This window comes from Phyllopteryx taeniolatus, chromosome 1 (genome assembly GCF_024500385.1).
Source record: "Phyllopteryx taeniolatus isolate TA_2022b chromosome 1, UOR_Ptae_1.2, whole genome shotgun sequence".
NCBI lineage: Eukaryota > Metazoa > Chordata > Actinopteri > Syngnathiformes > Syngnathidae > Phyllopteryx > Phyllopteryx taeniolatus.
In genome coordinates this window covers 27,107,852-27,135,851 of record NC_084502.1, presented here as the reverse complement: position 1 = coordinate 27,135,851, position 28,000 = coordinate 27,107,852, and the positions used below count along the sequence as shown (strand labels likewise).

General features: G+C 42.6%; 1 protein-coding gene across 11 annotated transcripts; it reads right to left on the bottom strand.

The window, feature by feature from the left end:
* Positions 1-564: 564 nt before the first annotated feature.
* ddx4 (DEAD (Asp-Glu-Ala-Asp) box polypeptide 4) lies at positions 565-27,759 on the bottom strand. Of its 11 annotated transcripts, none has more exons than XM_061784699.1 (22): positions 27,711-27,759; positions 26,818-26,848; positions 26,686-26,728; positions 26,410-26,460; positions 21,630-21,692; positions 21,512-21,550; positions 21,404-21,427; positions 19,368-19,409; positions 19,262-19,288; positions 19,150-19,185; positions 19,023-19,067; positions 18,800-18,942; positions 18,565-18,717; positions 18,332-18,486; positions 16,034-16,163; positions 15,536-15,682; positions 10,594-10,760; positions 3,374-3,519; positions 3,201-3,300; positions 2,852-3,122; positions 986-1,090; positions 566-901 (listed from the first exon to the last, which is right to left on the bottom strand). In XM_061784699.1, exons 2-22 carry the CDS (start codon positions 26,836-26,838, stop codon positions 827-829), a joined length of 1,983 nt encoding a protein of 660 aa, XP_061640683.1. In that variant the 5' UTR covers positions 26,839-26,848; positions 27,711-27,759; the 3' UTR covers positions 566-826. The 11 variants fall into 11 exon arrangements, with proteins under 11 accessions (XP_061640726.1, XP_061640735.1, XP_061640683.1 ...); XM_061784761.1 differs by lacking the exon at positions 27,711-27,759 and adding an exon at positions 27,384-27,678 and having other exon boundaries at positions 26,410-26,471; XM_061784691.1 differs by lacking the exon at positions 27,711-27,759 and adding an exon at positions 27,384-27,678.
* Between the last annotated feature and the right edge of the window lie 241 nt (positions 27,760-28,000).

The following is a 28,000-nucleotide window of genomic DNA, read 5'->3' as shown; positions in this document are numbered from 1 at the left end:
GCTAAAGGTGACTCAACAAAGTATTGAGCAAAGGTTGTGAATACAAATGTACATGTCTTTAGTTTATTTTAAAAATAATTTTGCAAAACTTCATTATGGGGTGTTGTATAGAATTTTGAGTAAAAAAAAAATTATTCCAATTTGGGATGAGGCTGTAAAATAAAATGTGGAAAAAGTGAAATGCTGTGAATACTTTCCAGATGCACTCTATCAAATTGGTAGGCCTTCACATTAATCAGTACCCAAGTAGCTGTTTCAAAAAGGTTAGTGACCCCTGCCCTATCGCATAATCATCTAGTCTACATGTTTTCAGTAAGTTCAGTAAGAACCCAAAACGTTTCATACGAAAAGGGCCTTTGAGCAGTTAACCAAAGCTTCCAATGACTTTGTATAATACAGCTATAGTCACAACTGCCTTTAAACTTAAAATATTCTAGCAGCTGTAACGTAATAATTCACTGACCAGTGATTATAAATTCAAAAAAAGTTGTCTAACTTCTTTTCTTTGCGTTGAACAAATATTTATTGGTTGTCCAACTAGACAACAAACAAAACAGATCTTAAATGACAATCCCCCCCCCCCCCACGCCATATCCCAGTTTAAATGGTAAATAACACACCCCTAAAAAAATAAATGTAATATTTTTACATCCTACAGATGAAAACACTACACAAACACAAACATTTCTCTTTTCACATCTTGGACATTCTTAAATTTTTCCTGAAGCAATCCTTTTGGTTCACAAAACAAAAACGGGCCGATAAAACAACGTGCAGCACTGGTTCACGCAACAAAGGGCAGTGCTTGGTGGGGGTGCCTTCTCCTCTACTCCCAATCATCATCGTCAGCAACTGCAACCTGAGGAAGTGGCTGGCTCCTCTCACCTCCTGCCTGTTTAAACTAAAGACAATTGAAAGGATAAGGATGCTTAAATTTGGGGTGGGGATTGAGTAGGGAAAAAAACCCAATAAAATAAGAGACTACCTTCCTGGAGTCTGAGGAAGCAAAGCCCTTGTTGGAAAGGTTAAAACCCGTGGCCCCTCCACTGAATGCAGACTCCTCCAACCATGACGGCACTACTTGTCGGGCCTGTCAAAAAAAAAATGCAAAAAAAATCTAATCAACACTTAAGTAGCTTTCTAGTAATTAACCCTGCGACCTTGAGCCTCCCACTAAATTACAAGCCATGATGATCTATAGTACAGACCCTTGTGACAGCTCATAAAGCCCACAAAATCAGGAATTCAAAAAATTAGAATACTCTCCAGAAATTACCATTTACTTCTCCGTTTTTGTAGAAAAAAAAGGAAAGAAATTAGGGCTACATTAAATAAATCAAAATATGGTACTTTCAAAACGATATGTTAATCAATACTTGGTTGGGAATCCCTTAGGCTTTACACGATCAGGATTTTTGGGGCTGATCACCGATCAGCAAGTTTAAAAAAACGATAACCGATCAGATTACAAGATGGAGCAATGTGTCCATTTACATGACTTGTTCATTTATTGTATATACTTGTGTACTGTATACTGAGTACTGTATCCATCCATCCATCCATTTTCTGTAGCGCTTATCCTCACTAGGGTCGCAGGGCGTGCTGGAGCCCATCCCAGCTCAAAGTTATTCTCTAGCATTTTAGACAAAAGTTAAAACATCAATGAACTGTAGAGAACATTCAAGGATTGGTTACTGACATAAGTTTAGGTCAGATCAGCATTCCAACATGACATGACAGAAATAATGGGTGCTAAATTACTTTATTTTGTAATTAAATTACTTTAATAAATACTGTTAATGACATGCATACTCTAACTTTCTCACTGTCACGGCTATATGGACAGGTGTTGTCCAGAGTTTGTGCCCGTTTGACTTTTCCTTTGTTTTGTCCCACCACCAACCCCCCACGCTGCGTTGCTTGAATGCGGCATGTTCCTCGTGTACATTCTTCAGGTGCCCGATCAAATTTGTTGTGTTGAAGCATTTAGATGACGTTCCCCATGACGTACTTCAGTTCTGCACAGACTGCAAATAACTACGTGTTGTTTGTCTGAGACACTGCAAAATTGTCCCACACTGACGATGTCTTTTTTCACCAACAAGATTGAAAAAACTATTGGCCGTCAGATAGTTACAGTACTGTGCCACAAGACACGTGACAAGGCTAAAAATAAACTAGCTTTTGGATTCATACGCGACAAAGACGCGGAATTAAATGTCTTGTGCGGAGCCGATTGATGACATAATTGATCGGATCCACGAATTATGGCATGAAAACCGATCAGCATAAAATGCTAATTATCGGCCGATACCGATCACACGATCAGATCGGCGTAAAGTCTAGAATCCCTTTGCTTTAATCACTGTCTTTTACAGTCAACTGCCAGCAGATGGAGCTAAGACTAAAATAAATAAATAAATAAATAAGTAAAATAAAAATGTGTCATTCGTTGTGCCTTAAGCCATTACACTCCTTTCGGACACCAAGACTACTACATGAAATTACTGCTTTATTCCAAAATTTATGTCATCTGTTTGGAAAAATCTGTGTTTAGTCTGGAATTAAACCTACTTTACCCAAATTCTATCCAGTAACAATTGAAAATTTAGTTTTCATGGTTTCAATTGGCCTAGTGGCCCCGATAGAGCCAAGAGGTACAATTTGATGAAATCAGTATATTACTGATAAATTAGCGCTGAAGTTGGAAATGACAAAAATGCCCACTCTTGTGAGGTTTCATTACATTTGCATTAACACAGCTTTAATGGTAAAAAAAAGGGAAAAAAAGGAAGTAAGGTGGACACAAATGGCCAGCATAGAGTGCAGAAGGTTAAGAAATGTTCCTCACCTTGGACAGGATTGTGATCAAGGAGCGAGCCAGCTGATTGTCATTTTCTGGATCATAGAAAGACACCGCCCTGCCAATATTACCACAGCGGCCGGTTCTGCCGATGCGGTGGACATACTCGTCGATGTTGTTGGGGAGATCAAAATTCACCACATGTTGCACGTCTGGAATGTCCAGGCCGCGGGCAGCAACTGACGTGGCGACGAGGACAGGACACTTGCCGGTCCTGAAGTCTGCCAAAGCCTGTTCTCGCTCGCGCTGTTCGCGATCCCTGCGACGTGACACGACACACATTCATAGTAAATTGCACTGGAATTGAGAAGATGCGAGTTTAAGGAGCAACGCTTGCCCGTGAATACTGGTCGTGGGGAGCTTCTCTTGGCACAGGAAAGTGGCAATAAAATCAGCTTGTCTCTTTGTCTCAACAAACACCATTGTGCGCTCGTTTCCTGCAAATACCAGCAGTCATTACAACCAAGAATACTGACCGAACAGAGAAAATTTTGACGTTTTCTTTTTTACCAGTGGTCTTAAGAACGTCAAGAAGCTGCTCCCTCTTTGAGAACTTGGTGACTTGGACAAACGTCTGCTCAACATCGCTACAAGCCCCGCCTACTATGCCAACAGCCAGGAACAAATAGTCCATCTTGAGAAAGTCAGCAGCCAACCTTTAGTCAACAGAAAAAATATATTTAACTTCTCATACAGTTATGGTAAAATCTTTGTAAGGCACAGGTGTCAAACTTGAGCCCGCCAAGTCATTTTATGCATCCTGCAACAGCTTGCCACAATTTCTCTGTTTTCTTTTTGCACAAAACTAGTCATAAATATGATAAATACAGAGACTGAAGGCACTTGATTATGTTATTAAGCTTCCCAAAGTTCCCACACAAAACATACTGGGATGACAAGTGTGCTGTAATTGCCTCGCGCTCTGGCTACATGCAGCTCAGCTTTTGGTTAGTGGTCATTATGCCAAGGGATGTTGTTTTGCCAGGTCAAACCATTTGAAAAAGCATCATGCAAATGTGAAAATCATTGCAGCAGCTTGATGCAGCATTCAAACAACCTCTCACAGGTGGAGCCAAAGCAACAATAAAGACAAATTCCATTGTTTTTTTCAGAATAAGTTATGGTCTAAACAATTACTGTCGCACTCCTTTATTTCCTAAAATGCAAAGGATGGATGTCTTCTTAAAAATGATTGACGCTGTTAATGTTGCATTTTGTTTGTCAATAAATCTGTCCCTGACCTTGTTTACTCAAAATGTAAATGACGTAAAGTTATGTAAAATCATCCTCATGTAACAAGGCTTGATCAGCAAACCTTCTTCAAGGCGACATCCCACTGAACTGGGCAACAGGTCTGAAGGAGAAAATTGTTTTGTCTGAGACTTTGAAAGGACCTTCAGAGATTCAGATGTTTTTGTCACGAAAATCGGGGACTACAGTATATCGAGTGATCTTTAGCTGATCGAGATTGGGCGAAAAATATAGTTTATATTAATTTTCTGACATTTTAACTGTCACAAAGTGACAAAATAATCCAAATGTACAAATAATCTTACCAAATGGAAACATAATGGCTTCATTTTATGTTACACAATGTAACTTTTTCCTGTGCATGTTTCATGTTCTTTGTATGTATAAAAAGACAAGTATGCTTCACTATATGTATATGTCATTTGTACTTAGTTGTCACAGTGTTTGGACTGCATACTGTTTCGGATGCCACCAACCTTGAAATAAAGTTCTGCACTTGTCTGAAAACATCTAGTCTGTTTATTGGGCTCACGGACAGCTACAAAAAATATAAGCAGTTATTTAGCATTTTTTCCCTTTGCTATACAGTATGTGAACCAACCTGTAACCTTCACACCAAGGTACGTACCAAACAGTCACCTTATCGTGGTGGAGGGGTTTGTGTGTCCCAATGATCCTAGGAGCTAAGTTGTTTGGGGCTTATGCCAATGGCAGGGTCACCCACGACAAACAGGTCACAGGTGAGGGACCAAACAAAGCACAGCTCAAAGACCCCTTATTATGATGGCAAAAAAATTCACTCAGTTTTCCCTTGCGCGGACGCGGGTCACCGGGCCCCCCTCTGGAGTCAGGCCTGGAGTTGGGGCTTGAAGGCAAACACCTGGTGACCGGGCCTGCACCCATGGGGCCCGGCCAGGCACAGCCCGAAAGGGTAACGTGGGTCCCCCTTCCCATGGGCCCACCACCTGTGGGAGGGGCCATAGGGGTTGGGTGCATTGTGAGCTGGGTGGTGACCGAAGGCAGGGACCTTGGCGATCCGATCCCCGGCTACAGAAGCTGGCTCTAGGGACGTGGAACGTCACCTCTCTGGCAGGGAAAGAGCCTGAGCTGGTGTGCGAGGTCGAGAAGTTCCGACTAGATATAGTCGGACTCTCCTCCAGTCCTCTCGAGAGGGGTTGGACTCTCTTCCACTCTGGAGTTGCCGACGGGTGAGCGGCGCCGAGCAGGTGTGGGTACATTTATTGCCCCCCGGGCTGGGCGCCTGTACCATTGTGGTATACCCCGGTTGACGAAAGGGTAGCCTCCCTCCGCCTTCGGGTGGGGGGACAGGTCCTGATTGTTGTTTGTGCCTATGCATCAAACAGCAGTTCAGAGTACCCACCCTTTTTGGAGTCCTTGGAGCTGGAGAGCGCTCCCGCTGGGGACTCCATCGTTCTGCTGGGAGACTTCAATGCTCACGTGTGCAATGACAGTGAGACCTGGGAGGGCGTGATTGGGAGGAACGCCCCCCCCCCCGATCAGAACCCGAGTGGTGTTCTGTTATTTGACTTCTGTGCTCACCAAGGATTGTCCATAACGAACACCATGTTCAAGCATAAGGGTGTCCACACGTGCACCAGGACACACTAGGTCGCAGTTCAATGATCGACTTTGTGGTCGTGTCATCGGACTTGCGGGCGCATTTTCTGGACACTCGGGTCAAGAGAGGGGCAGAGCTGTCAACTGATCACCACCTGGTGGTGACTGGGCTCCGATGGTGGGGGAAGATGCCGGTCCGACGTGGCAGACCAAAACGTATTGTGAGGGTCTGCTGGGAACGTCTGGCGGAATCCCCTGTCAGAAGGAGTTTCAACTCCCACCTCTGGCAGAACTTCACCCACGTCTTGGGGGAGGTGGGGGACATGTTCAGAATCAGAATCATCTTTATTTGCAAAGTATGTCCAAAAAACACACAAGGAATTTGTCTCCGGTAGTTGGAGCCGCTCTAGTACGACAACAGACAGTCAATTGACAGAGAACACCTTAAAGACATTGACAAAAAACAGTCACTGAGCAATAAAGGGTTGCTAGTTATCTGGTAATGCCGGTACATCTATTTTTTTTTTACAATTGTGTAAAAAGCACTTAGAGCAGTTCGAAAGACTAATATTGCAATAGTCCGATGCAATGACCATTGTACAAAGGGCGCCGAGACTTCAAGCGAGTAGTGTGATAATCTGGGACAATGTTGATTGTGCAAATGTTGCAGATACTCCTCAATCAGTGTGCAAATGGAGCAGATGCTACTCTGGCATGATTGGCCAGTATTGGTCAACAACACCTCCATTGCCGAGGCGGCCGACCGGAACTGTGGCCGTAGGTCGTGGGGCCCCAATGTACAGGCGCCCAGCCAGGGGGCAATAAAGTCTGGCGGCAATCCCCGAACCGGTTGGTGGACACCAGCGGTGAGGGATGCCGTCAAGCTGAAGAAGGAGTCCTATCGGGCCTTTTTGGCCTGCGGGACTCCTGAGGCAGCTGATGGGTACCGGCTGGCCAAGCCGAATGCAGCTTTGGTGGTCGCTGAGGCAAAAACTCGGACATGGGGGGAGTTCGGTGAGGTCATGGAGAAGGACATCCGGACGGCTACGAGGAAATTCTGGTCCACCATCCGGTGTCTCAGGAGGGGGAAGCAGTGCACCATCAACACTGTGTATAGTGGGGACGGGTGCTGCTGACATCGACTCGGGACGTTGTGAGTCAGTGGGGAGAATACTTCGAAGACCTAAGATAAGTCTGGGGTGTCTGAGGTGGGCTCTCCTATCTCTGGGGTTGAGGTCACCGAGGTGGTTAAAAAGCTCCTCGGTGTCAAGGCCCCAGGGGTGGATGAGATTCGCCTGTAGTTCCTAAAGGCTCTGGATGTTGCGTGGTTGTCCTGTTTGACACGGCTTTGCAACATTGTGTGAACATCGGGGACAGTGCCTGTGGATTGGCAGACTGTGGTGGTGGTCCCCCTTTTTAAGAAGGGGGCCCAGAGGGTGTGTTCCAACTAAAGGGGGATCACACTCCTCAGCCTCCCTGGTAAGGTCTATTCATGGTTGCTGGAGAGGAGGGATTGTCGGGAAGTCGAATCTCTGAACCAGGAGGAGCAGTGTGGTTTTCGTCCTGGCTGTGGAACTGTGCACCAGCTCTACACCCTCGGCAGGGTCTTCGAGGGTGCATGGGAGTTCGCCCAACCAGTCTATATGTGTTTTGTGGACTTGGAGAAGGCGTTCGACCGTGTCCCTAGGGGAGTTCTGTGGAGGGTGCTTCGGGAGTATGGGGTGCCGAACCCCCTGATACGGCTGTTCGGTTCCTATACGACCAGTGTCCACATTGCGGCAGTAAGTCGGACTCGTTTCCGGTGAGGGTTTGGTTCCGCCAAGGCTGCCTTTTGTCACCGATTCTGTTCATAACTTTTATGGACATAATTTCTAGGCGCAGCCGAGGCGAAGAGGGGGTCCAGTTTGGTGGCCTCAGTAATACATCTTTGCTTTTTGCAGATGTTGTTCTGTTGGCTTTATCAAGCCATGATCTCCAACATCTTGGGGTCTTGTTCACGAGTGAAGGAAGAATGGAACGGGAGATCGACAGGCGGATCGGTGCAGCGTCTTGCAGTGATGCGGACTTTGTATCGATCCATTGTGGTAAAGGAGCTAAGCGGAAAGGCGAAGCTCTAGATTTACCGGTCGATCTACGTTCCTACCCTCATCTATGGTCAGGAGCTGTGGGTCGCGACCAAAAGAACAAGATCCGGGATACAAGCGGCCGAAAGGAGTTTCCTCCGCAGGATGTCCGGGCTTTCCCTTAGAGATAGGGTGACAAGCTCGGTCATCCGGGAGGGGCTAAGAGTAGTGCTGCTGCTCCTCCGCATTGAGAGGAGCCAGATGAGGTGTCTCAGGCATCTGGTTAGGATGCCTCCTGGACGCCTCCCTGGTGAGGTGTTCCGGGCACGTCCCACCGGGAGGTGACCCCGGGGACGACCCAGGACATACTGGAGAGACTACGTCTCTCGGATTGCCTGGGAACGCCATGGGATCCCCTCAGAAGAGCTGGGGAGATGGAAGTCTGGGCTTCCCTGCTCAAGATACTGCCCCTGTGACTCGACCTTGGATAAGCGGAAGAAAATGGATGGATGGATGGCATTCTGGGGGGGTCTGGGGGGATTCCCCCAGGCCCCCGCAGAGAATATTTTAAATTTTAACATAAATTAAGCAATCTGGAAGACTGAAGAGTACATCCATCCATCCATCCATTTTCTGAGCCGCTTCTCCTCACTAGGGTCGCGGGCGTGCTGGAGCCTATCCCAGCTATCATCGGGCAGGAGGCGGGGTACACCCTGAACTGGTTGCCAGCCAATCGCAGGGCACATACAAACAAACAACCATTCGCACTCACATTCACACTTACGGGCAATTTAGAGTCTCCAATTCAAACGGAGTGCACGGAGAAAACCCACGCAGGCACGGGGTGAACATGCAAACTCCACACAGGCGGGGTCGAGGATTGAACCCCGGTCCTCAGAACTGTGAGGCTGACGCTCTAACCAGTCGTCCACCGTGCCGCCCTGAAGAGTACAATAAGGCAAAATAAATTTTGTTCACGCAGAAAAACTTTTTTACACCGCTCAAGTACATGTTGATGTACAAATTTAAGGTTAGAATTAAATTTGCCTCATTTCTTTGCTTTTTGTTTTTGCCTCCAACTTGAGCAAGGCCCATCTCCCCCTGCACCTGATGCATGCTTCAAGCTGTGCCACATGAATCGCATCCCCCTCTTTAAACACTCTCATTCTGGAAAAGACTGACTAATAAGGAAATAAAGGATGTGGACAAGAATAAAATCATTGTCTGTTTCACTTCATTTTTCACTATTACCAACTTCAAAGGCTAATCCCAAATGCATCCTCCAGGAAAATATTTAGTACAATATTTTTCTGTTTTTATTGGCCATTTCTGAATTTGAAATTAGTGCATTGTGTGTTGTGACATAATCCCTAACATCGCTCCGTTGCTTAACACATTTAACATAAACATACATAGACCAATTACATAGTTGTAGGCACGTTTCCCAATTAAAACAAGATGTACCAGTGGATCAACTCTTGTCGCTGAGCCACGACCCGCAGCACCTCAACGCGAAAATACAAAAGACCAGTGCAACAAATACGACACTGGCTGATCTGATGATAAAAAATGTTGCTTCAAGGTAAGAGTAGCAATACAGGATGTCCACTCCAGAGGTGTGTAGAGTAGCCAAACATTGTGCTCAAGTAAGAGTACTGTTACTTGACAATAATGTGACTCAAGTTAAAGTAAAAAGTAGTCCTACAAAAAATTACTTGAGCAAGAGAAAAAAAGTAGTTTTTTTTTTAACCACAGCATGAGCAATAATTATTTTTTTTTTATTATTGCAAACTAAATTGTGAATCTGCAAATTCGGATATCGCTGTATGTGCGCGTGTGAGTGTATGCACAGTCAAAACAGAATAAATAAATAAAACCCTGCAATTTGCTGCACGGTATTTTCTCAAGTTATAAGTGAGCTGAAATATCCACATTTGGGCAGACAGTACCAGACAAATACTACAATACATGAAAACTGTTGTTTTTGTTCATCTAAATGTAAATGAGTAGCGCGCCGTTGCCTTCATGGTAACGACAGCCTTCCCAACATGGCTACCATGTACGTACGACGATCAGCGGGGCAAGCTTATCTAGTGTGAATAAGCAATAATTGATAAAAACAAGTAGCGAGCGACATTTAGATCATTGTGACGGAGTAAAAGTACCATTACTTCTTAACAACAAAAGCGGCGGAAGTGTTTTTTTCTGGTCAAGTCAATTCCTGTGACTTCTCCAAAGCAGACAGGCGGAACCTCAGGCCGCATATTAGTACGCCGCGGAGAATTATTTACAATTAAATCTGTGTGTGCATGGTGGATGTGTGGAATGGATCTTTCTGCCAGCGTTCAAGGAGTACGAAACACCCTATGGCGACGGTGCCCCCAGTCTCCCAAGAAAAAAAATCGGATCTATACGATTCACGTATGTGGCCTATTTTGAGTTCAAAACTGCGAATTTCGCCAAAAGGCGACTGATTTGGATATGTTAACATCATAATAGTGATGTGTTCTGTAAATACTGTAAATCATTGTTTTTATTTACTTTACATTAATGTTGAAGTTGCAAGAAAACCTAAAAAATAAATCAGAGTTGATTATGTTATTTGTAACAAAATAAATAAATAAATAAAAACAGGTACCGATAAGAATACCGTTAATGTACTGGACCGATAAGCAGTATCATTAAGAGTAGTAGCATTGCACAAATCTTAACGATATCTATCCTTAGTACTGAAACATCATAATTATTAAACATTTATGTGATTTCACTGTTATAAATCACCCACTTGAGGGTGACTACAATTTTCATGTGGGCAATGACATCGCTGTGGATGCAGACCTCTGGATGTCTTCAGGGTAGGTAGCGCTAAACAGCAGAGTCTGGCGATTCTCTTTGGGGGGCATCCCAGGCGAACTAACCAGGCGGCGCATGTCAGGCTCAAAGCCCATATCCAACATCCTGTCAGCCTCATCCAGAACCAGATACCGAAGCTTGGTCAGTCCGATCTGAAAACCATATGTTAGTCTTAGACAAGCTACATTGAAAGGACCACAAGCACTTTTTGGAGCAACTTCAATGTGACGTGTTGTAACGAGTACTGTAGGTATATTTACATGTACACGGGGTTCTCCGTTCACAACAGTCCAGAATCATTTTACGTTACGATGTGAGAATACACAAAAAGGCACAATCAGCAATGACTGTACTATCTCTTTTTCATTTCATAGTTTTATGCATATGGCTTATAAATATTTTTCATTAATATTGACTGTAATTAAGACTTAGTGATGGACACATCCAGGTTACATCATCTCAGGAACAGAATTCTGTCATAAACCAAGAACCCGCTGTATTTCACAAATAGCAGGTAAAAAAGAAAAAGGTGCTAGATCTAGTGATTTGGTTTAGGAATTTGTGCTCTGCATTGTTTGTTTTCTAAAAAGGCCAGCAGAAAATACAGCGCTGCCAACCTATAGTTGGCAACCTATAGTTGGCAGTTCCTATATCCACTACTGCTACTCAAATGATGGAAATGTCCCCATTGTGGGACTAATAAAATGTTATCTCATGTTACAAAGATTAGTAATACACTTTTAACCTGAGTCAGTTATCAGACGACATCTCCAGTGCCAATTCATTTCCTGTTCAGAGGGCGTCTTGTAAAGCCACGAAATATTTTACATTTATTTCACCAGATGCATATTATTTGGATTGTTATTTTGTTGGGTAGGACAAACCGTAGGGTTTACATTATTTTACCATGGTGTAGATGGGAAGAGAAATGGAGTAGGGGTTATTTTAAAGGAAGAGTTAGCTAAGAATGTCTTAGAGGTGAAAAGAGTATCAGATCGAGTGATGAGGCTGAAACTTGAAATTGAGGCAGTTATGTATCATGTGATTAGCGGCTATGGCCCACAGGTAGGATGTGACTTAGAGGTGAAAGAGAAATTCTGGAAGGAGCTAGATGAAGTAGTTCTGAGCATTCCAGACAGAGGGAGAGAGTCATGATTGGTGCAGATTGTAATGGACATGTTGGTGAAGGAAACGGGGGTGATGAAGAATTGATGGGTAAGTACAGCATCCAGGAAAGGAACTTGGAGGGACAGATGGTGATAGACTTTGCAAAAAGGATTGAAATGGCTGTGGTGAAAAAAACATTTCAGAAGAGGCAGGAACATAGGGTGCCCTACGAGAGCGGAGGTAGAAGCACACAGGTGGATTACATCTTGTGCAGACGATGTAATGTGAAGGAGGTTACAGACTGTAAGGTAGTGGTAGGCCAGAGTGTGGCGAGACAGCATAGGATGGTGGTGTGTAAGATTATTGGTGGTGGGGAGGAAGATTAAGAAGACAAAGGCAGAGCAGAGAACCATGTGGTGGACGCTGAGAAATGAAGAGTGCTGTGCGGTTTTTCGAGAAGAGGTGAGACAGGAGGAGCTTCCAGAAGGCTGGACCACTACAGCCAAGGTGATCAGAGAAACAGGCAGGAGAGTACTTGGTGTATCTTCTGGCAGGAAAGGAGAGAAGGAGACTTGGTGGTGGAACCTCACAGTACAGGAAAACATACAAGGAAAGAGGTTAGCTAAGAAGAAGTGGGACACTGAGAGGACCGAGGAGAGGATAAAGGAATACATCGTAGGGCAAAGGTAGAGGTGGCAAAGGCCAAACAAGAGGCATATGATGACATGTATGCCAGGTTGGACACTAAAGAAGGAGAAAAGAATTTATACAGGTTGGCCAGTCAGAGGGATAGAGACGGGAAGGATGCGAAGCAGGTTAGGGTGATTAAGGATAGAGATGGAAATGTGTTTACTGGTGCCAGTAATGTGCTGGACAGATGGAAAGAATGCTTTGAGGAGTTGATGAATGAGGAAAATGAGAGAGAAGGAAGAGTAGAAGAGGCAAGTGTGGTGGACCAGGAAGTGGCAATAATTAGTAAGGGGGAAGTTAGAATGGCATTAAAGTGGATGGAAAAATGTGAAGGCAGTTGGTCCTGCTGACATTCCTGCGGAGGTATGGAAGCATCAAGGAAAGGTGGCTGTGGAGTTTTTGACCAGCTGGTTCAATAGAATTCTAGCACGTGAGAAGATGCCTGAGGAATGGAGGAAAAGTGTGCTGGTGCCCATTTTTAAGAACAAGGGTGATGTGCAGAGCTGTGGGAATTATAGAGGAACAAAGTTGATGAGCCACACAATGAAGTTATGGGAAAGAGTAGTGGAGGCTAGACTCGGGACAGAAGTGAGTATTTGCGAGCCACAGTATGGTTTCATGCCTAGAAAGAGTACCACAGATGCATTATTTTCCTTGAAGATGTTGATGAAAAAGTACAAAGGTCAGATGGAGCTAAATTGTGTCTCTGGATCTAGAGAAAGCCTATGACAGAGTCCCCAGAAAGGAACTGTGGTACTGCATGCGGAGGTCTGGAGTGGAAGAGAAGTATGTTAGAATAATACAGGACATGTATGAGGATGTGTATGAGCATGAAGATGTTGAGGTTTGTTCTAGGAGTGACCAGGTTGGATAAAATTAGAAATGAGCTCATCAGAGGGACCGTCAAGGTTAGATGTTTTGGAGACAAAGTTAGAGAGGACAGACTTTGATGGTTCGGACACATCCAGAGGAGAGAGAGTCAGTATATTGGTAGAAGATGGATAAGGATGGAGCTGCCAGGCAAGAGAGCTAGAGGAAGACCGAAGAGAAGGTTGATGGACATCATGAGGAAATACATGATGGCAGTTGGTGTTAGAGAAGAGGATGCAGGCTTACATGGAAAAGGATGACACGATGTGGCGACCCCTAACGGGACAAGCCGAAAGGAAAAGAAGATTGTGTACTATGTCGCTGTATTTTATTGTTAATGTATTCATTTTATACTTTTAACCTAGCGTAGGTGACGTTGACACGAAAGGCGTGCTAAATAAAATGCATTATGGAGACAATTAAAATATAACCTTTACAAACGACTTTGTATCACAAAATGTTTCCACTTCATAAGCAGTACGGAAGCTGTATGAACAGAGCACATTCACTCTAAATTTGAACCAATTGGCTCAATAATGTCCAGGTGGCAATCTTTTCCAGGAAGGATTCAGGCTTTTATACTACCCCCCCCCCCCCCCAAAAGATTTGGTTCTAGATTTTTCTTTTTTTTTTAAATAAATCCACTTTTACTAACTTTTGTCTTTTACATTTTTCAGACAAAAATAATTACATATGGAAAGAACCTTATGCGCCCGTGTAGCTATTTCAAGTGATGCTTTATTGCCTCACAATATAATACAATGACTTAAATACAATATCCATCCATCCATCCATTTTCCGAGCCGCTTCTCCTCACTAGGGTCGCGGGCGTGCTGGAGCCTATCCCAGCTGTCATCGGGCAGGAGGCGGGGTACACCCTGAACTGGTTGCCAGCCAATCGCAGGGCACATCGAAACAAACAACCATTCGCACTCACAGTCATGCCTACGGGCAATTTAGAGTCTCCAATTCATGCATGTTTTTGGGATGTGGGAGGAAACCGGAGTGCCCGGAGAAAACCCACGCAGGCACGGGGAGAACATGCAAACTCCACACAGGCGGGGCCAGGGATTGAACCCGGGTCCTCAGAACTGTGAGGCTGACGCTCTAACCAGTCGTCCACCGTGCCGCCTTAAATACAATATATCATGGATAAAATATGAGCAGACAATGTCCATTATGATTATGCAAATGCATTGTGTATACAAACAGGTGCAATAATTTTGATGCTGATAAAGTCTTGCAGGAATTTTGAAGTACGTGTGGGTAGCTCTTAAGTCGTAGAAATGGGATCTGGAGTTGGCAGGGGCTTGGAGGACCACGTTCTTCCCATCCAGTGCTCCACAGCAGAGAGGAAAATCCCGCCGCTCCTTAAACCTCTCAGCAATTTTCTTCCGAACCTCTGTGGTCGGCACAGCCATGAAGTTATACACGAGGAAGTCCCAAATCGCTGTTTCCACATCAGAGAATATGCGAAGCCCCCAACAAGGAAAACGTTTGCCATGGTCCTGAATGAGTACCTGCAGCACATAAAACCTTGAAATTGACCAGATTTGTCTAGAAGATACTGTAGTAGTCTCGATACATAAAACATGATGATAATCACATACAGTCATGGCCAAAAACACTGGCACCTCACGGGACCATGACTGTATTGTCTATTTTATATAAAAAATAAAATAAAATAAAAAAAGAAATAAGCTCACATTCTCAATATTCCAGTATTTAGCAAATAGAAATAGTTTTGTAAATCCCAAGTGACAAACCAGGAAGAGGTGAATCTTTTCATGTTAGTTAGGATTCAAGGGGGGGGGGGGGGGGGGGGAAGTGTACTGTCTTGTTATATAGTCAAAATGATGTTGCAATAACTCCATGACCGTACATCATACTGTATATTGAATACAGTACATCACACAAATACATAAAACGCATTGCTAATGGTTGTACTATTTTAATAGCGCTATATATTTCTGCTTTCCAAAATAATAAACATCATAAATCCCAGTAACGTTAATGTTAAGTTTTACACAGTTCATAGATGTGTACGACTGTTGTTCGGATAATCGTTATCATATGACCTCATTGATGCCATTCCTTTCATCAATCCATTGCTTTTAACAATTTGGCAGCAGGATGTACATATTTCAATATTTTTGATACATTTATTAGCACTGTAGCAAACCTGCAGTGTGTGAATCAGTAGATATAGTGAATATTAATTTATCGTGACAATTAATAACGGCACAAAACGGCCACTCACCAGAGAGAAATGAAGAGGTGCGCCGCAGCTGACATGGAACACCTGCCGTTTAGTAGTTTGTAGGGAAATCCTGGGACCGATTCGAGCAAACATGTCAACCTGGGCACAGGTTAGCCACACGAAGCTGCAGTCATCCAGAAGCAAGTCCTAGAGAAGGCGGTGAAATTCACCAAGCCGCATGCACCTCTGGATGGTGTTGTGGACCCAAGCATGACGGCGTTTGGCATTCCGAAGATGTTTAGATTTCCATGAGTACAACGCCACAATACAGGTTTAATTGTCATCCTTTGCTGCTTGTGCATGGCAGGAGGAAATGCTGTCTTTGTCTCCTGGAGGAGAAACCCCTCCTCTTCCACGTTTACAGCGCGAACGAAGCAAATGCGCATTCAATGTGCATTTTTTTTTACTCCCCCGATCAAACTCAAGCGAGGGACCGAGAGGTGAACTTTCGCGTTCGCAGCATTTGAAAGGATTTATGAATACAATTGATGAGCTTACCCTTCCTCGTCCAATCACATCCAACAATCTCCCTGGAGTTCCACACACTATGTTGCAGCCCTTTGAAATTTCTCTTAGCTGAAATCTAGTGTTTACTCCACCGTACACCACCACTGGACGCACACATGTTCTGCAACAGGAGAGACCATTAAGTCAGAATTCCATAAAGTGGTGCAGCTCAATTTCAGCGTTGACAATACAGTCTGGAATGACAAATTCTGATTTGGCCAATAGTGTGACATTTGATGGCAGTTAAACCCACCAATGGATTGAACAAAGCAACTGATTGCGACATTTTGCATTTATTACAAGAAAATTACATCTATGAAGATTTAAGTTTAAAGTTTTTTAATTACATTAAATGAAGGAAAGGAGTCTCTTATGTTCCCACACCACTCTGTCTTGTGGAATTGCTAATTTAAAACCCACCCATCAGGTGAGTGAGTATTGTACCTGTACCACAAACCTGGTACTCTAAACGTAATGATTCCCAACCACTCAGCCAAGCAGTGTGCCATGAGCGATCAGGTGTGCTGGAGCAAATTATTCAACATAACTGTCAGAAAATAATTTATTGTAAATGTATCTATGCTCATGTACTGTATCTATGTTAGCAATGGTCAGGGAGAACAATTCAATAGTCTTCCACTAGATTGGAGAAGGAACATAAATTAATGTGTGTCCACTTTTTGTTTGGTAGTGTACCCTGAGATTGTGTGCCTTGTAGGGCTGTCACTATCCACACTTTAGTGAACTACCCTATAGATCAGGGGTCACCAATGCGGTGCCCGCAGGCACCCGATGAGTCGCCTGCGAGCCCGTTTTAAAAATAGCTCACCAGTGCGATGCTTACTTTGTTTTGCTGTTCTTAAAAAAATAAAAATAATAAAAATAAAAAGGTGCCACTTAACTGAGCTGCATGTAGCATTTTTTGCTATTTTTTAAATTGGTGTAAATGTAATTTGGAAATAACTATATATACAGGAGCTGAAATAAGTAATAAATATATTTCCAAATGTGCTATTGACATGAAAATTTCACCACATGGTGGGAACAACCCAAGTAATCCATACATAAAGAAAGTAGAACAATAAGCTCAGAAAATTGTGTATAAAATTGTGAAATGACACAGGGAAAAAGTATTGAACACACCAACTGGTATTTCCTTAATACTTTGTACAAAAGCCTTTGTTTGCAATGAGAGCTTCAAGACGCCTCCTGTATGGAGAAACTCGTTGCATGCATCGCTCTGGCGTGATTTTGGCCCATTCTTCTACACAAGTAGTATTCCAATCTTGAAGGTTCTGTGGGCTGCTTTTATGGACCTCGTGTTTCAGTTCTTTCCATAGCATTTTGATTGGATTCAAGTCAGGTTGATTGGCTGGGCCATTCTAGCGGCTTTCTTTTTCTTCTTCTTTGAAACCAATTGAGTTTTCTTGGCAGTATGTTTTGGATCATTATCCTGCTGGAATGTCCACCGACATTTTCATCATCCTTATAGATGGCAGCAGATTTTTGTCAAGAACGTCTTGGTACATTTGCCCATTCCATCCTTCCTTCAATAATGTGAGGTTTACCAGTACCATTTGCTGAAAAGCAGCCCCACAGCATTTTCCCACCTCCGAACTTCACTGTTATGGTGTTTTTAGGTTGATATGCAGTGCCATTTCTTCTCCAAACGTGGTGTGCATTATGACAGCTAAACAGTTCAATTTTGCTGTCATTCGACCAGACTATATTCTCCCAATATTTAACTAGCTTGTCCAAATGTTGTTCAGCAAACTTTAAACGAGCTTTGACATGCTTTTTTTTAAATCCAGCAATGGGGTCTTTTAGAGCGTGCATACAGGCCATGGCGGCGGAGTGCATTACTCAAGGTTAAAAATGTTTCAGATTTCGTTACAAGTTCAAAAAGTGATAATATTGTAAAATCTGAAAGCCGCTCGACTGTCGTGCCTACGTGGCGGCCATGTTTCGGAGGTCATGACATAGTGTTCGTCTGCAACAGATTTCTGTGCAAAAACATGGAGAGTAACCAAACATGTTTCCTGGCAACGCAAATATACTATTAATCATAATTTTTGTTGTGTCGACCAGTTTTTGCGGTCGACGGACGATTTGTTTTGCCCCAGCCCTAGTGCCTTTGTTCAATAAATGGTGGGAAACACTGCCTTAATGGAAGGGTGAACATCTGCAAAAGAAAGACTGAACCTTTCTGCTTGGTGAGACCACAGACCAAGGGTACATGTAAAGTTCAAGCAACACATTGGACAGTTTGAGAGTGAATCATGATTATACCCGTAGGCAAACTTCCTGGCCTCCAGGAAAATCTGGTTGATAAGCTCTCTGGTTGGGGCAACGATGATTGCCTCCGGCTCCTGGAGCTCACTGAAGCTGCTGGCAGCCACACCATCAGCCATTAGCTGTTGCAGAATTGGAAGTAGGAATGCAGCCTAGGGGAAACAAGCACCATGATGGGTCGACAGTCCTACAGCAGAAGACTACAACAGCTAGAACTATCAACTTCTTACCGTTTTTCCAGATCCAGTCTGAGCACATGCCATGAGATCTCGACCAGCAGAGATAATTGGGATAGCGTGCTTCTGAACTGGGGTAGGCTTTGAATAACCAGATTTGCTGATGTTTTTTCGCAGGGACTCACACAAGGCTGCCTCATCAAATGTCTGCAGTTAAGATTATCGGTTGGTCATAGATTATACAACAAATCAGGAATGGTTGCTTAAAAAGAGATTCAGAATAGCTTACCAATATGGCAGATGCTGGGTTGGTTCCACTCACATCCACTAGGATGTCATCATACTTGTCAAAATTAATGCCTTGCTGATAGTGTGCAAACACAGAGTCCTCATCTTCAGGAAGGGCTGGAGGAACATAGGTGACTTTTGGTCCTGTGGGTCAAAGTACAGACAATTACGAGCTTGATCACACTATTGATAACTTCTAAACAACGTATACCCTCTCAACTTACGGACACTACCATCTGGGTTTTCTGGGCCCTCTGACTCTTTATTATCTGTTGTATTGGATGAAGAATAAAAATCTATCACATCTGTGGCATGTTTGAACAAAAACTCGACAGATCTACATGTAAAAACCTTGGGTGAAGATTTCCTCGTTCTTTCCACGATACCCTGCATAGATAGATGTGAGACATGCTTACAAATTATTTTTATTTATATTTTTTTTAAGAGGGGAATTCTCATTTACCTCCACCAAAGCCTCCTCTTCCAGCACCTGGAGGGACAACAAAAAAATAAATAAAAATTGAGATAATCCACTTTTCAAATTAAACATGCTGTACTTGACAAAATACCTTCACCGCGGCTTCCTCTGCCTCTTCTTTCTCCACTGAAGTCTGTTTGGAACATGAAAAAGAAAATGTCAAGGACAGACTACAAATAACAGTGGCAACAAATATGGCAGTTGATTAAATTCTGGAAGGTAACAGACAAATGTAGAGATTCACATACAAACATTAATTGGGATAGGCATTAAAATTGTTCATTCACGTAGCTTCCAACAAAGACTGCCCAAACGATGAAATTTTTTTTTGCAAATGTTAACCGTTAAATCTTTAGTTGTAGGTACCGCAATTTCTCGTAGAAAGTGCTCTGGGTCTTGGGTATCCAAAATTTAAGGGTGTATTCACACCAGGAAAGTCCTCTGGTTCGCTTGTTTTGTCCGGACCAAAAGCGGACTATTTTTTTTGTTTGGTGTGGTTCGCATTCACGTAAACTATAATTCGTAAACATAGCCACGCATGTGACGATCGCTGCTCCCACTGGAGAGAAATGAGGAGGGTGGGACAAAGCACAGACCCAGAAAATGCACGCTGCATTTCTGGTCTACAAATTGGCGCTCTTATTAAAGTTGCAAAAATAAAGGACGGCATAACCTGGCCTGCAGTGACTGTCGTTCCTGCGTTAAGCCTTCAGTTGATATAATACAAGCAGCCACACTAACAGAAAGAGCAGCTCATTCAACAAAAGTTTTGCCCCACTCTGCTACAACCGTACCACAGCAACAACAACCTCGCCAATGTATTATTGGGGGAAAAAAAAGACCAAAAAGAGGAAAAATTTGTTATCAAGTGTTCAAAACAGGATGTTTTGGGCTGTCCATTCAAGGAGAGCTCGAGGTATGTTCATGTACTTTTAATAAGGCTCGCAAGCAGGCAACATAACGTGATGTAGCCAGGTAGGACTAGCACTAACATTTGTACGCAACCATGCCGGTGTTCTGTCGAATCATGCTCTGAAGCATTGGTTTCTGCGCGTCAAATGTTCACAACGGCAAACAAGGGAGGCGATGGGCTATTCCAAGACGCAATCCTATGGTCAATGTCAAGGTGTGCTGTCGGTGGGTTGTCTTTCATATTGAAGACTGTGGATCAAGTATGACGTTAGGGCTGCACCATATTGGGGAAAAAAATTACATTGCGATTTATTTATTTTTTTAAACCTGCGATTGCAATGTGAAAAAATACAGGATTTCATACTCATGACTAGGAGAGGGCGATATACATCACCTTTGATATAGTCATGAAAATTGCTTTAATGATGTGCAATTTTACATTATCGAGTGTTCAAAATGTCTCGAAAAGAAAACAACCGAATGGGTGCATGTATGGCATAGGCGGAAGAGAAAAAGGAGGCAGCGCATCAAAGTCCACATTCACCGAATCTGTGGACATGATTCAGTCATGTGACTCAGTAGAAAGCAAAACAAAGTCTGGCTCTCAAACTTAGGGCCAACTCTGACCAACCGTTTCAGGGGTTAGGGAGTTTACAAGTGGGTGAATGGTCGCTAGGGACCTCAATGGAACACATACCGTATTTTCACGACCATAGGGCGCACTTAAAAGTCTTAAATTTTCTCCAAAATGGACGGGGCGCCTTATAATGCGGCGCGCCTTGTGCGCGCACCGCGTTCCAACATCTATCAGTGTGAAAATAACGTGACGTTATATAATAATGTGTTAATAATTTCACATATAAATCGCTCCGGAGTATAAATCGCATCCCCGGCCAAACTTTGAAAAAAAACTGCGACTTATAGTCCGAAAAATACGGTATGTATAATATGCACACTTGAAAAGTAATGAACCTTTTAGGTGGGAAAAAAAAAAAAGCATATTATACATGAGAAATTACGGCATGTATTATTGCAATCGGGTAAAGAAAAATGGAAAAGTTTAATAGGAAAAAAATTCCACACCAAATTACATTCCCCAGCAATACACATTACAGTGAACTAGCAATTAGGAATCAAACTATATTGACTAGAATATGCATATCAATAGAAGGTGATTTTATATAGATTTTCTATTCAAAAGTTAAACCAACCTACCATTGTCCTGGGTTGAATTTGCCCCTGTGAAATGAAGGACATTTCAATTAAATCAAAAGCACATCGTGTTAAATTGAGACTATGATAAGCATGATAAAAAAAGAGCACCGCTGAATTGTTTCTCATCGTTTCCACCAAAGCCTCGACCTGATTGAACACACATCAGGACAGCGTGCTTAAGATGTGCAATTTACATGGACAAACTTTCCATTAAAAAAAGCCTCACCTCTACCTCCTCTTCCTCTGAAAGCTCCTCTCTCCCCTCCATGATCGTTCCAGCTGCCCATTTCTAAAACCAAAAGATTAACAAGAGCAACCATGAAACATAAGTTGGTGAGTTAGCAAAAACATTACCATTCCTGTCCTCATCAGTCGCTGCAACATAAAATAAATCATTCTATGGACTTGAAAACTAAGTCTCATTTTTATATGTCGTCGCCATGGTAACGTGTATCTAGTCGCGTTTGAGTTGACAAGATGAAGCCCAGTGATCATAAAAAACAGGATAGGGTGGTAATCGGAATACAAAATTTTATTTCAGTAATCTGACATAGTGCAATCGTGTAAGACCAAATTTGTCTTGTAGTCTTAACCACGCATTATACGTCTGTCTCAAACGTGTTTTGTGTCCCACACCGCCGACATGTTTTTAAAAAATAAAAAAAACTTGGTGGTCAGATATTTACAGTACTATGTCAAAAGACACACAACAAGGGTAAAAATAAACTAGCTTTTGGATTAAAATATACTATACACGATGGCGACGCGGAGTAAAAGGTTTTGCGGTTATTGATCGGATCGGCGAATTATGACAAAGCCTATCAGCATAAAATGGTAATTATCGACCGATACCGATCAGATCAGTGTAAAGTCTGGCATTTAGCTTTCTTTACCCATTTGTGATCCTACTTCCTGTGCGAAGTACCATCCTGTTTCAAACGCTCCACCATCATTCCAGTCCCCAAGAAACCTGCAATCTCGGGTCTAAATGACTACAGGCCTGTCGCCTTGACATTTGTGGTTATGAAGTCCTTTGAACGTCTTGTGCTGGACCACCTCAGGTCCCCTGCTGGACCCCCTGCAGTTTGCCTACCGAGCTAACAGGTCTGCGGATGATGCAGTCAACATGGGACTGCACTTCATCCTAGAACACCTACGCGAGGATCCTGTTCGTGGACTTCAGCTCAGCGTTCAACACCATCATCCCTGAACTCCTTTCATCCAAGCTTCTCCAGCTCAGCGTCTCACCCGCCATCTGCCAGTGGATTTACAGCTTCCTAACGGGCAGGACACAGCAGGTGAGGCTGGGAGAGACCACCTCATCCACACGCAGCATCAGCACTAGGCGCCCCAAGGTTGTGTCCTCTCTCCGCTGCTCTTCTCTCTCTACACGAACGACTGCACCTCAGCGAACCCGACTGTCAAACTCCAGAAGTTTGCAGATGACACTACTGTTATCGGCCTCATCAAGGACAGTGACGAGTCTGCATATCAACAGGAAGCGGAGCGGCTGGAGCTGTGGTGCGGCCGACACAACCTGGAGCTGAAGACGCTCAAGACTGTAGAGATGATCGTGGACTTCAGGAGGCATCCTTTGCCACAGCTGCCCCTCACGTTGTCTAGCTGCCTTGTGTCAACCGTCGAGACCTTCAAGTTCCTGGGAATTACAGTCTCTCAGGACCGGAAGTGGGCGACCAACATCAACTCCGTCCTCTAAAAGGCCCAGTAGAGGATGTACTTCCTGCGGCTTCTGAGAAAGTACGACCTGCCACAGGAGCTGCTGAGGCAGTTCTACACAGCAGTCATCGAATCAGTCCTGTGTTCTTCCATCACAGTCTGGTTTGGTGCTGCTACAAAAAAGGACAAACTCTGACTGCAACGGACAATCAAAACTGCTGAAAGCATTGTCGGTACCCCCCTCCCCACCCTTGAGGACTTGCACACTGCCAGAACTAAGACAAGAGCGTGCAAAATCCTCTTGGACCCTCCACATCCCGGTCACCAGCTCTTCCAGCTCCTTCCCTCAGGTAGGCGCTACCGATCAATGCAAACTAGAACTAGCAGACATTCCAACAGCTTCTTCACTCTTGTAATCAACTTCTTAAACACCTAACCTACAATTCCATTACAACATGGTGGCAATTTTTTGACTTGAGTTCGTTGTCACATTTCTTTGGGGCCAATTACATATTACTCGTGCACGCACTGTAGTTGTCTCGCCACGCTGCACAATTTGCATATCTGTTGCTGACCAATACTGGCCACTCATGCCAGAGTAGCATCTGCTCCATTTGCACACTGATTGAGGAGTATCTGCCACATTTGCACAATCAACATTGTCCCAGATTATCGCACTACTCGTCACTTTAAATCCCATACACTCCTTGAAGTCTCGGCGCCCTTTGCACAATGGTCATTGCACCGGACTATTGCAATATTAGTCATTCGAACTGCTATAAGTGCAAGAGGACTCTGCATCTTTTTGCACAATTGTCCAAAAATAAATAAATAAATAAAAAATAATACTAAAAGCAATGATCATACAAGACCAGAAGCATATACGTCAGGGTTAATGCCAGAGGTTAGTAACGAAGTACAAGTACCGTAATTTCTCGTGTATAATGTGCACCCCCCCCCCCCCCCCAAAAAAAGTAAATGACAAAAAAGTTCACATTTTATAAATGCATGGATGTCTAGAGATGAGAAGCTGTACACTTTCATTTCGATATGCCACCGCCACCTAGAGGTTATGAGAAAGGTGTACGTTTTCATTCTAATTTGCCCTCGCCACCTAGAGTTTATGAAAAAGGTGTAGCCTACACTTTCATTCCAATATGACAGGGGTACATATAACTGAATACATGTAAAGTTGTGCTCATAAGTTTACATACCCTGGCAGAATTTGTGAAATATTTATTTATTTTAATATGACTGAACAACAACCATCATTCATTTCTTTATGGTTATGTTTTGTTTAATGATAATTCTTTTCTGAAATGCTTGACAGTTTAATTTGAATCCCATTAAAATAAAAATGCAATGTGTTTTGCCTAGCCCTTCATGTTTTCTTAAAAGATTTGTACCCATCTTACAAATTCTGCCTGGGTAAATCAAACATGAGCACAACTGCGTTTTCTCATTTACTAAATAAAAGTAACGCTGTGAATTTCAAAATAAGAGCAAGTAAATAAAAAAGTATTAGATGTTCAAATAAAGTGCTTAACTTCAGAATAATTCTTTGAAAAAAATACTGTGTTGATTACATGGGTCGAAGCAAAACGGTAACTCCCTGGCAATGCCACAGGCTGATTGCCTCAATGCCACAGCGCATCGGGGCAGTGGTTAAAGCAAAGGGATTCCCAACAAAGTATTGAAGATTAACATCTTGTTTTGAAAGTACCATATGGTGGTATTATTATTATTATTTTTTTTTTTTAATACGATTGATGACTGAACAACAACCATCATTCATTTCTTTATCGTTATTTTTTTTTAATGACAATGCTTTTCTGAAATGCTAGATAGTTTAACTTGAACCCCATCAAAATTAAAATGTGTTTCGCCTGGCCCTTCATGTTTTCTTTAAAGAATTGTACCCATTTTACAAATTCCGCCTGGGTAATCAAACATAACAAACATGCAAACACCAAAGGCATGAAAAAGGTGACAAAAAATAAAAAAAACATTGTAGGGGTAGTCTGGAGGGGATCCCCGAGGGCCCCACAGAGAATTTTATTTTAACATAAATTAAGCAATCCGGAAGACTCTGAAGAGTACAATAAGGCTTAAAAAAAACTTATTTACACCGCTCAAGTACATGTTTATGTACAAATTTAAGATTAAAATTAAATTTGCCTAATTTCTTTGCTTTTTTGTTCTGGCCTCCAACTTGAGCCAGGCCCATTTCCACCTGCACCTGATGTCTGCTTCAAGCTGTGCCACATGAATAGCATCCTCCTCTTTAAGCACTCTCATTCTGGAAAAGAATTGACTAAAATCATTGTCTGTTTCACTATTACCAACAAAGGCTAATCCCAAATGCATGTGCCAGGAAAATATTAAGTGCAATATTTTTCAGTTTTAAATGAGCCATTTCTGATTTTGAAGTGAGTTAATTCTGTGTTGTGACATAATCCCTAACATTGCTCCATCCCTTAATACATTTAACATCCATAAACAATTAGATAAATGTAGGCGCATTTCATAATACAAAATGTACTACCGGATCAACTGTTGTCGCCGATGTTACGTGCGTTTCGCGGTTCCGCTGAGACCACAACCAGGGCCACGACCCGCAGCACATCAACGCAAAAATACAAAAGACCAGTGCAACAAATACGACATGAACTGATCTGATGAGCAAAAATTTTGCTTAAATGTAAGAGTAGCAATTGAGGATCCAGAGGTGGGTAGAGTAGCCAAATATTGTACTCAAGTAAGAGTACTGTTACTTGACAATAATGTGACTAAAGTAAAAGTAGTCCTCCAAAAAAATTACTTGAGTAAAAAGTACAGTGAAATAATTTCTGAAATACTGAGTAAATAGTGAGCCTTCTGATTTTCTTAGCCACAGCATGAACATCAATAAAATAAAATGTGAATGTGCAAATTCTGATATTGGTGTGTGTGTGTATGCACAGCCAAAACTACAACATAAAACTACCCCCCCCCCCCCCCCAGGAAATACGATTCATGTAAATGGCTCATTTTGAGTTCAAAACAGCGAATTTCACCGAAAGGCGACTGATTTGCATGTATGCTAAATGCAACTTGGACTCAGAAAAGCCAAATCTAGAAAATTACTTTCATTCATAACAGCTTTAAAAAAATTCACTTAATTACACACTGTAGGGCAAGGCAGACCCTCAAGCCAAATAAATTCCTGTTGAAATGTTCCAACTAAAAGCAAAAGTACAACTACTGAGGTGGAACACATGGCCTCATTAAGTGCACAGGAAAAAAAAACCTCATCAGCATACTGTAATTAGAATGTATTGTAGCAGCACCTGAAGAAAAGGAGCTCCGAAATCCTCCTCCTCTCCCTCTTCTGCCACGACCTAAGGAGCAACTAATGTCAGTGTAGTATTATAAGCATCATTGTTTTCATTTACATGCTCCTTTCAAATTCACCTTCTACATTCCATGTCATCTTGTCTATATCAAACTTTAAAAACCTCATTCTAATATGAATTTAACGCATGCGTTGTAAGCTGAGGGTTGACTAACTGCTCCCCAAAAAAAGTAATGCATTTAGTTAATATAAATGCGGAAAGTTAACATACTGTAATCCTGAGAGTGGTTGGATGCTCCATCAGGCACGAACTCCTGCAAATGAATAATTACAGTAATGTCAAGAGAAGTGTTAATTGGAGCATGAGCAATAAGGTGGGGGCTTGTTGAGAATGCAAGATCACCTGTCTATCAAAAGAATCCATTTTGAGTCACCTGAAAGAATACAAAAATAAAAAGACGCTTACTAGGCTCAATAGGCATAAAATCTACCTCGATTCATGGGGGGAATGCTTGACAAAATGGCTGACACCCTGAACTAATTAACCTTTACTTGTGAGCGTAATTACCCAAGGAAAAGAGTCAACTGCTAAGGCTAATTTTAATAAAGTGCATTAGTGTCGTTTCAGCTCCGGTGTATTTTGTGAAATTTAACAATTGAGCGTTTTTAAAAGGGTGCGACGCGAAAGCTAGGCCCCTCCAACAACAACGGCCTTCTTCCACCAAATATTTATTGCCCCCCCACACCCCCAATTTTTTATTTTTATTTTTTAAAAGTAACCACTTTTAAAAGAAAGGACCACGTACAAAATAGACAGGTAGGACTTTACTGACGCCTGCCTAGATCAACTAGCCGAAGTAACCTTCAATGCTAATTTGCCCTTGACTAAAACCGATAATTCACATTACGCGACGTAAATTGTCACACTATTTTAAAAAAACGAGGCAATTTAGTCATAAATATACATACTGTACGGAAAAATCTTTGTCCTGGTAGGTAAGTCTCTTTCGGCGCTCCCACGTCACTGGATGCTACTGCTCGCCTCGGCTGGCTGGGCCCAGTAATCACGCGGCACACCGAACAACTAGGCCAGGTTAGCTGTGTTGCCAGATCTGCCACTTTCCCGCCTAATGAACTGCCAGTGACTACCCAAATGTAACGCTAACTAACTACACTACGTCGATTTTTATCCCGAGCTATTTTACTTTTTTTATTTTTATTTTTAAATCTATTCTACTGCTCAGTTTAACGATATACACGTAATTATTTCAAAATGTGTTGCCAGTGCTCGTTTACCTCGCGGGGGATTTCTGGGGGGCTGGGAGGGGCTAACAATGCGTTCCTCGTTGTGTTTGTGTTGCATTCAATAATACAAATCACTTATATATATGAAACGAAAGTAAACAGTATACAGCATGCACAACATAAAAATGCCAGGGGTGTGAGGTGCATTCAAATAATTTCAAAGTTTGACAACTATATATAGTTATTTTGTTGTTGTTATTAGAGTAATTTATATATGTGTTCTAGGAAACAGGATTTTTGTGAAATTATGTAAAAGTAGTTTTCTGATTGCCATATTTACA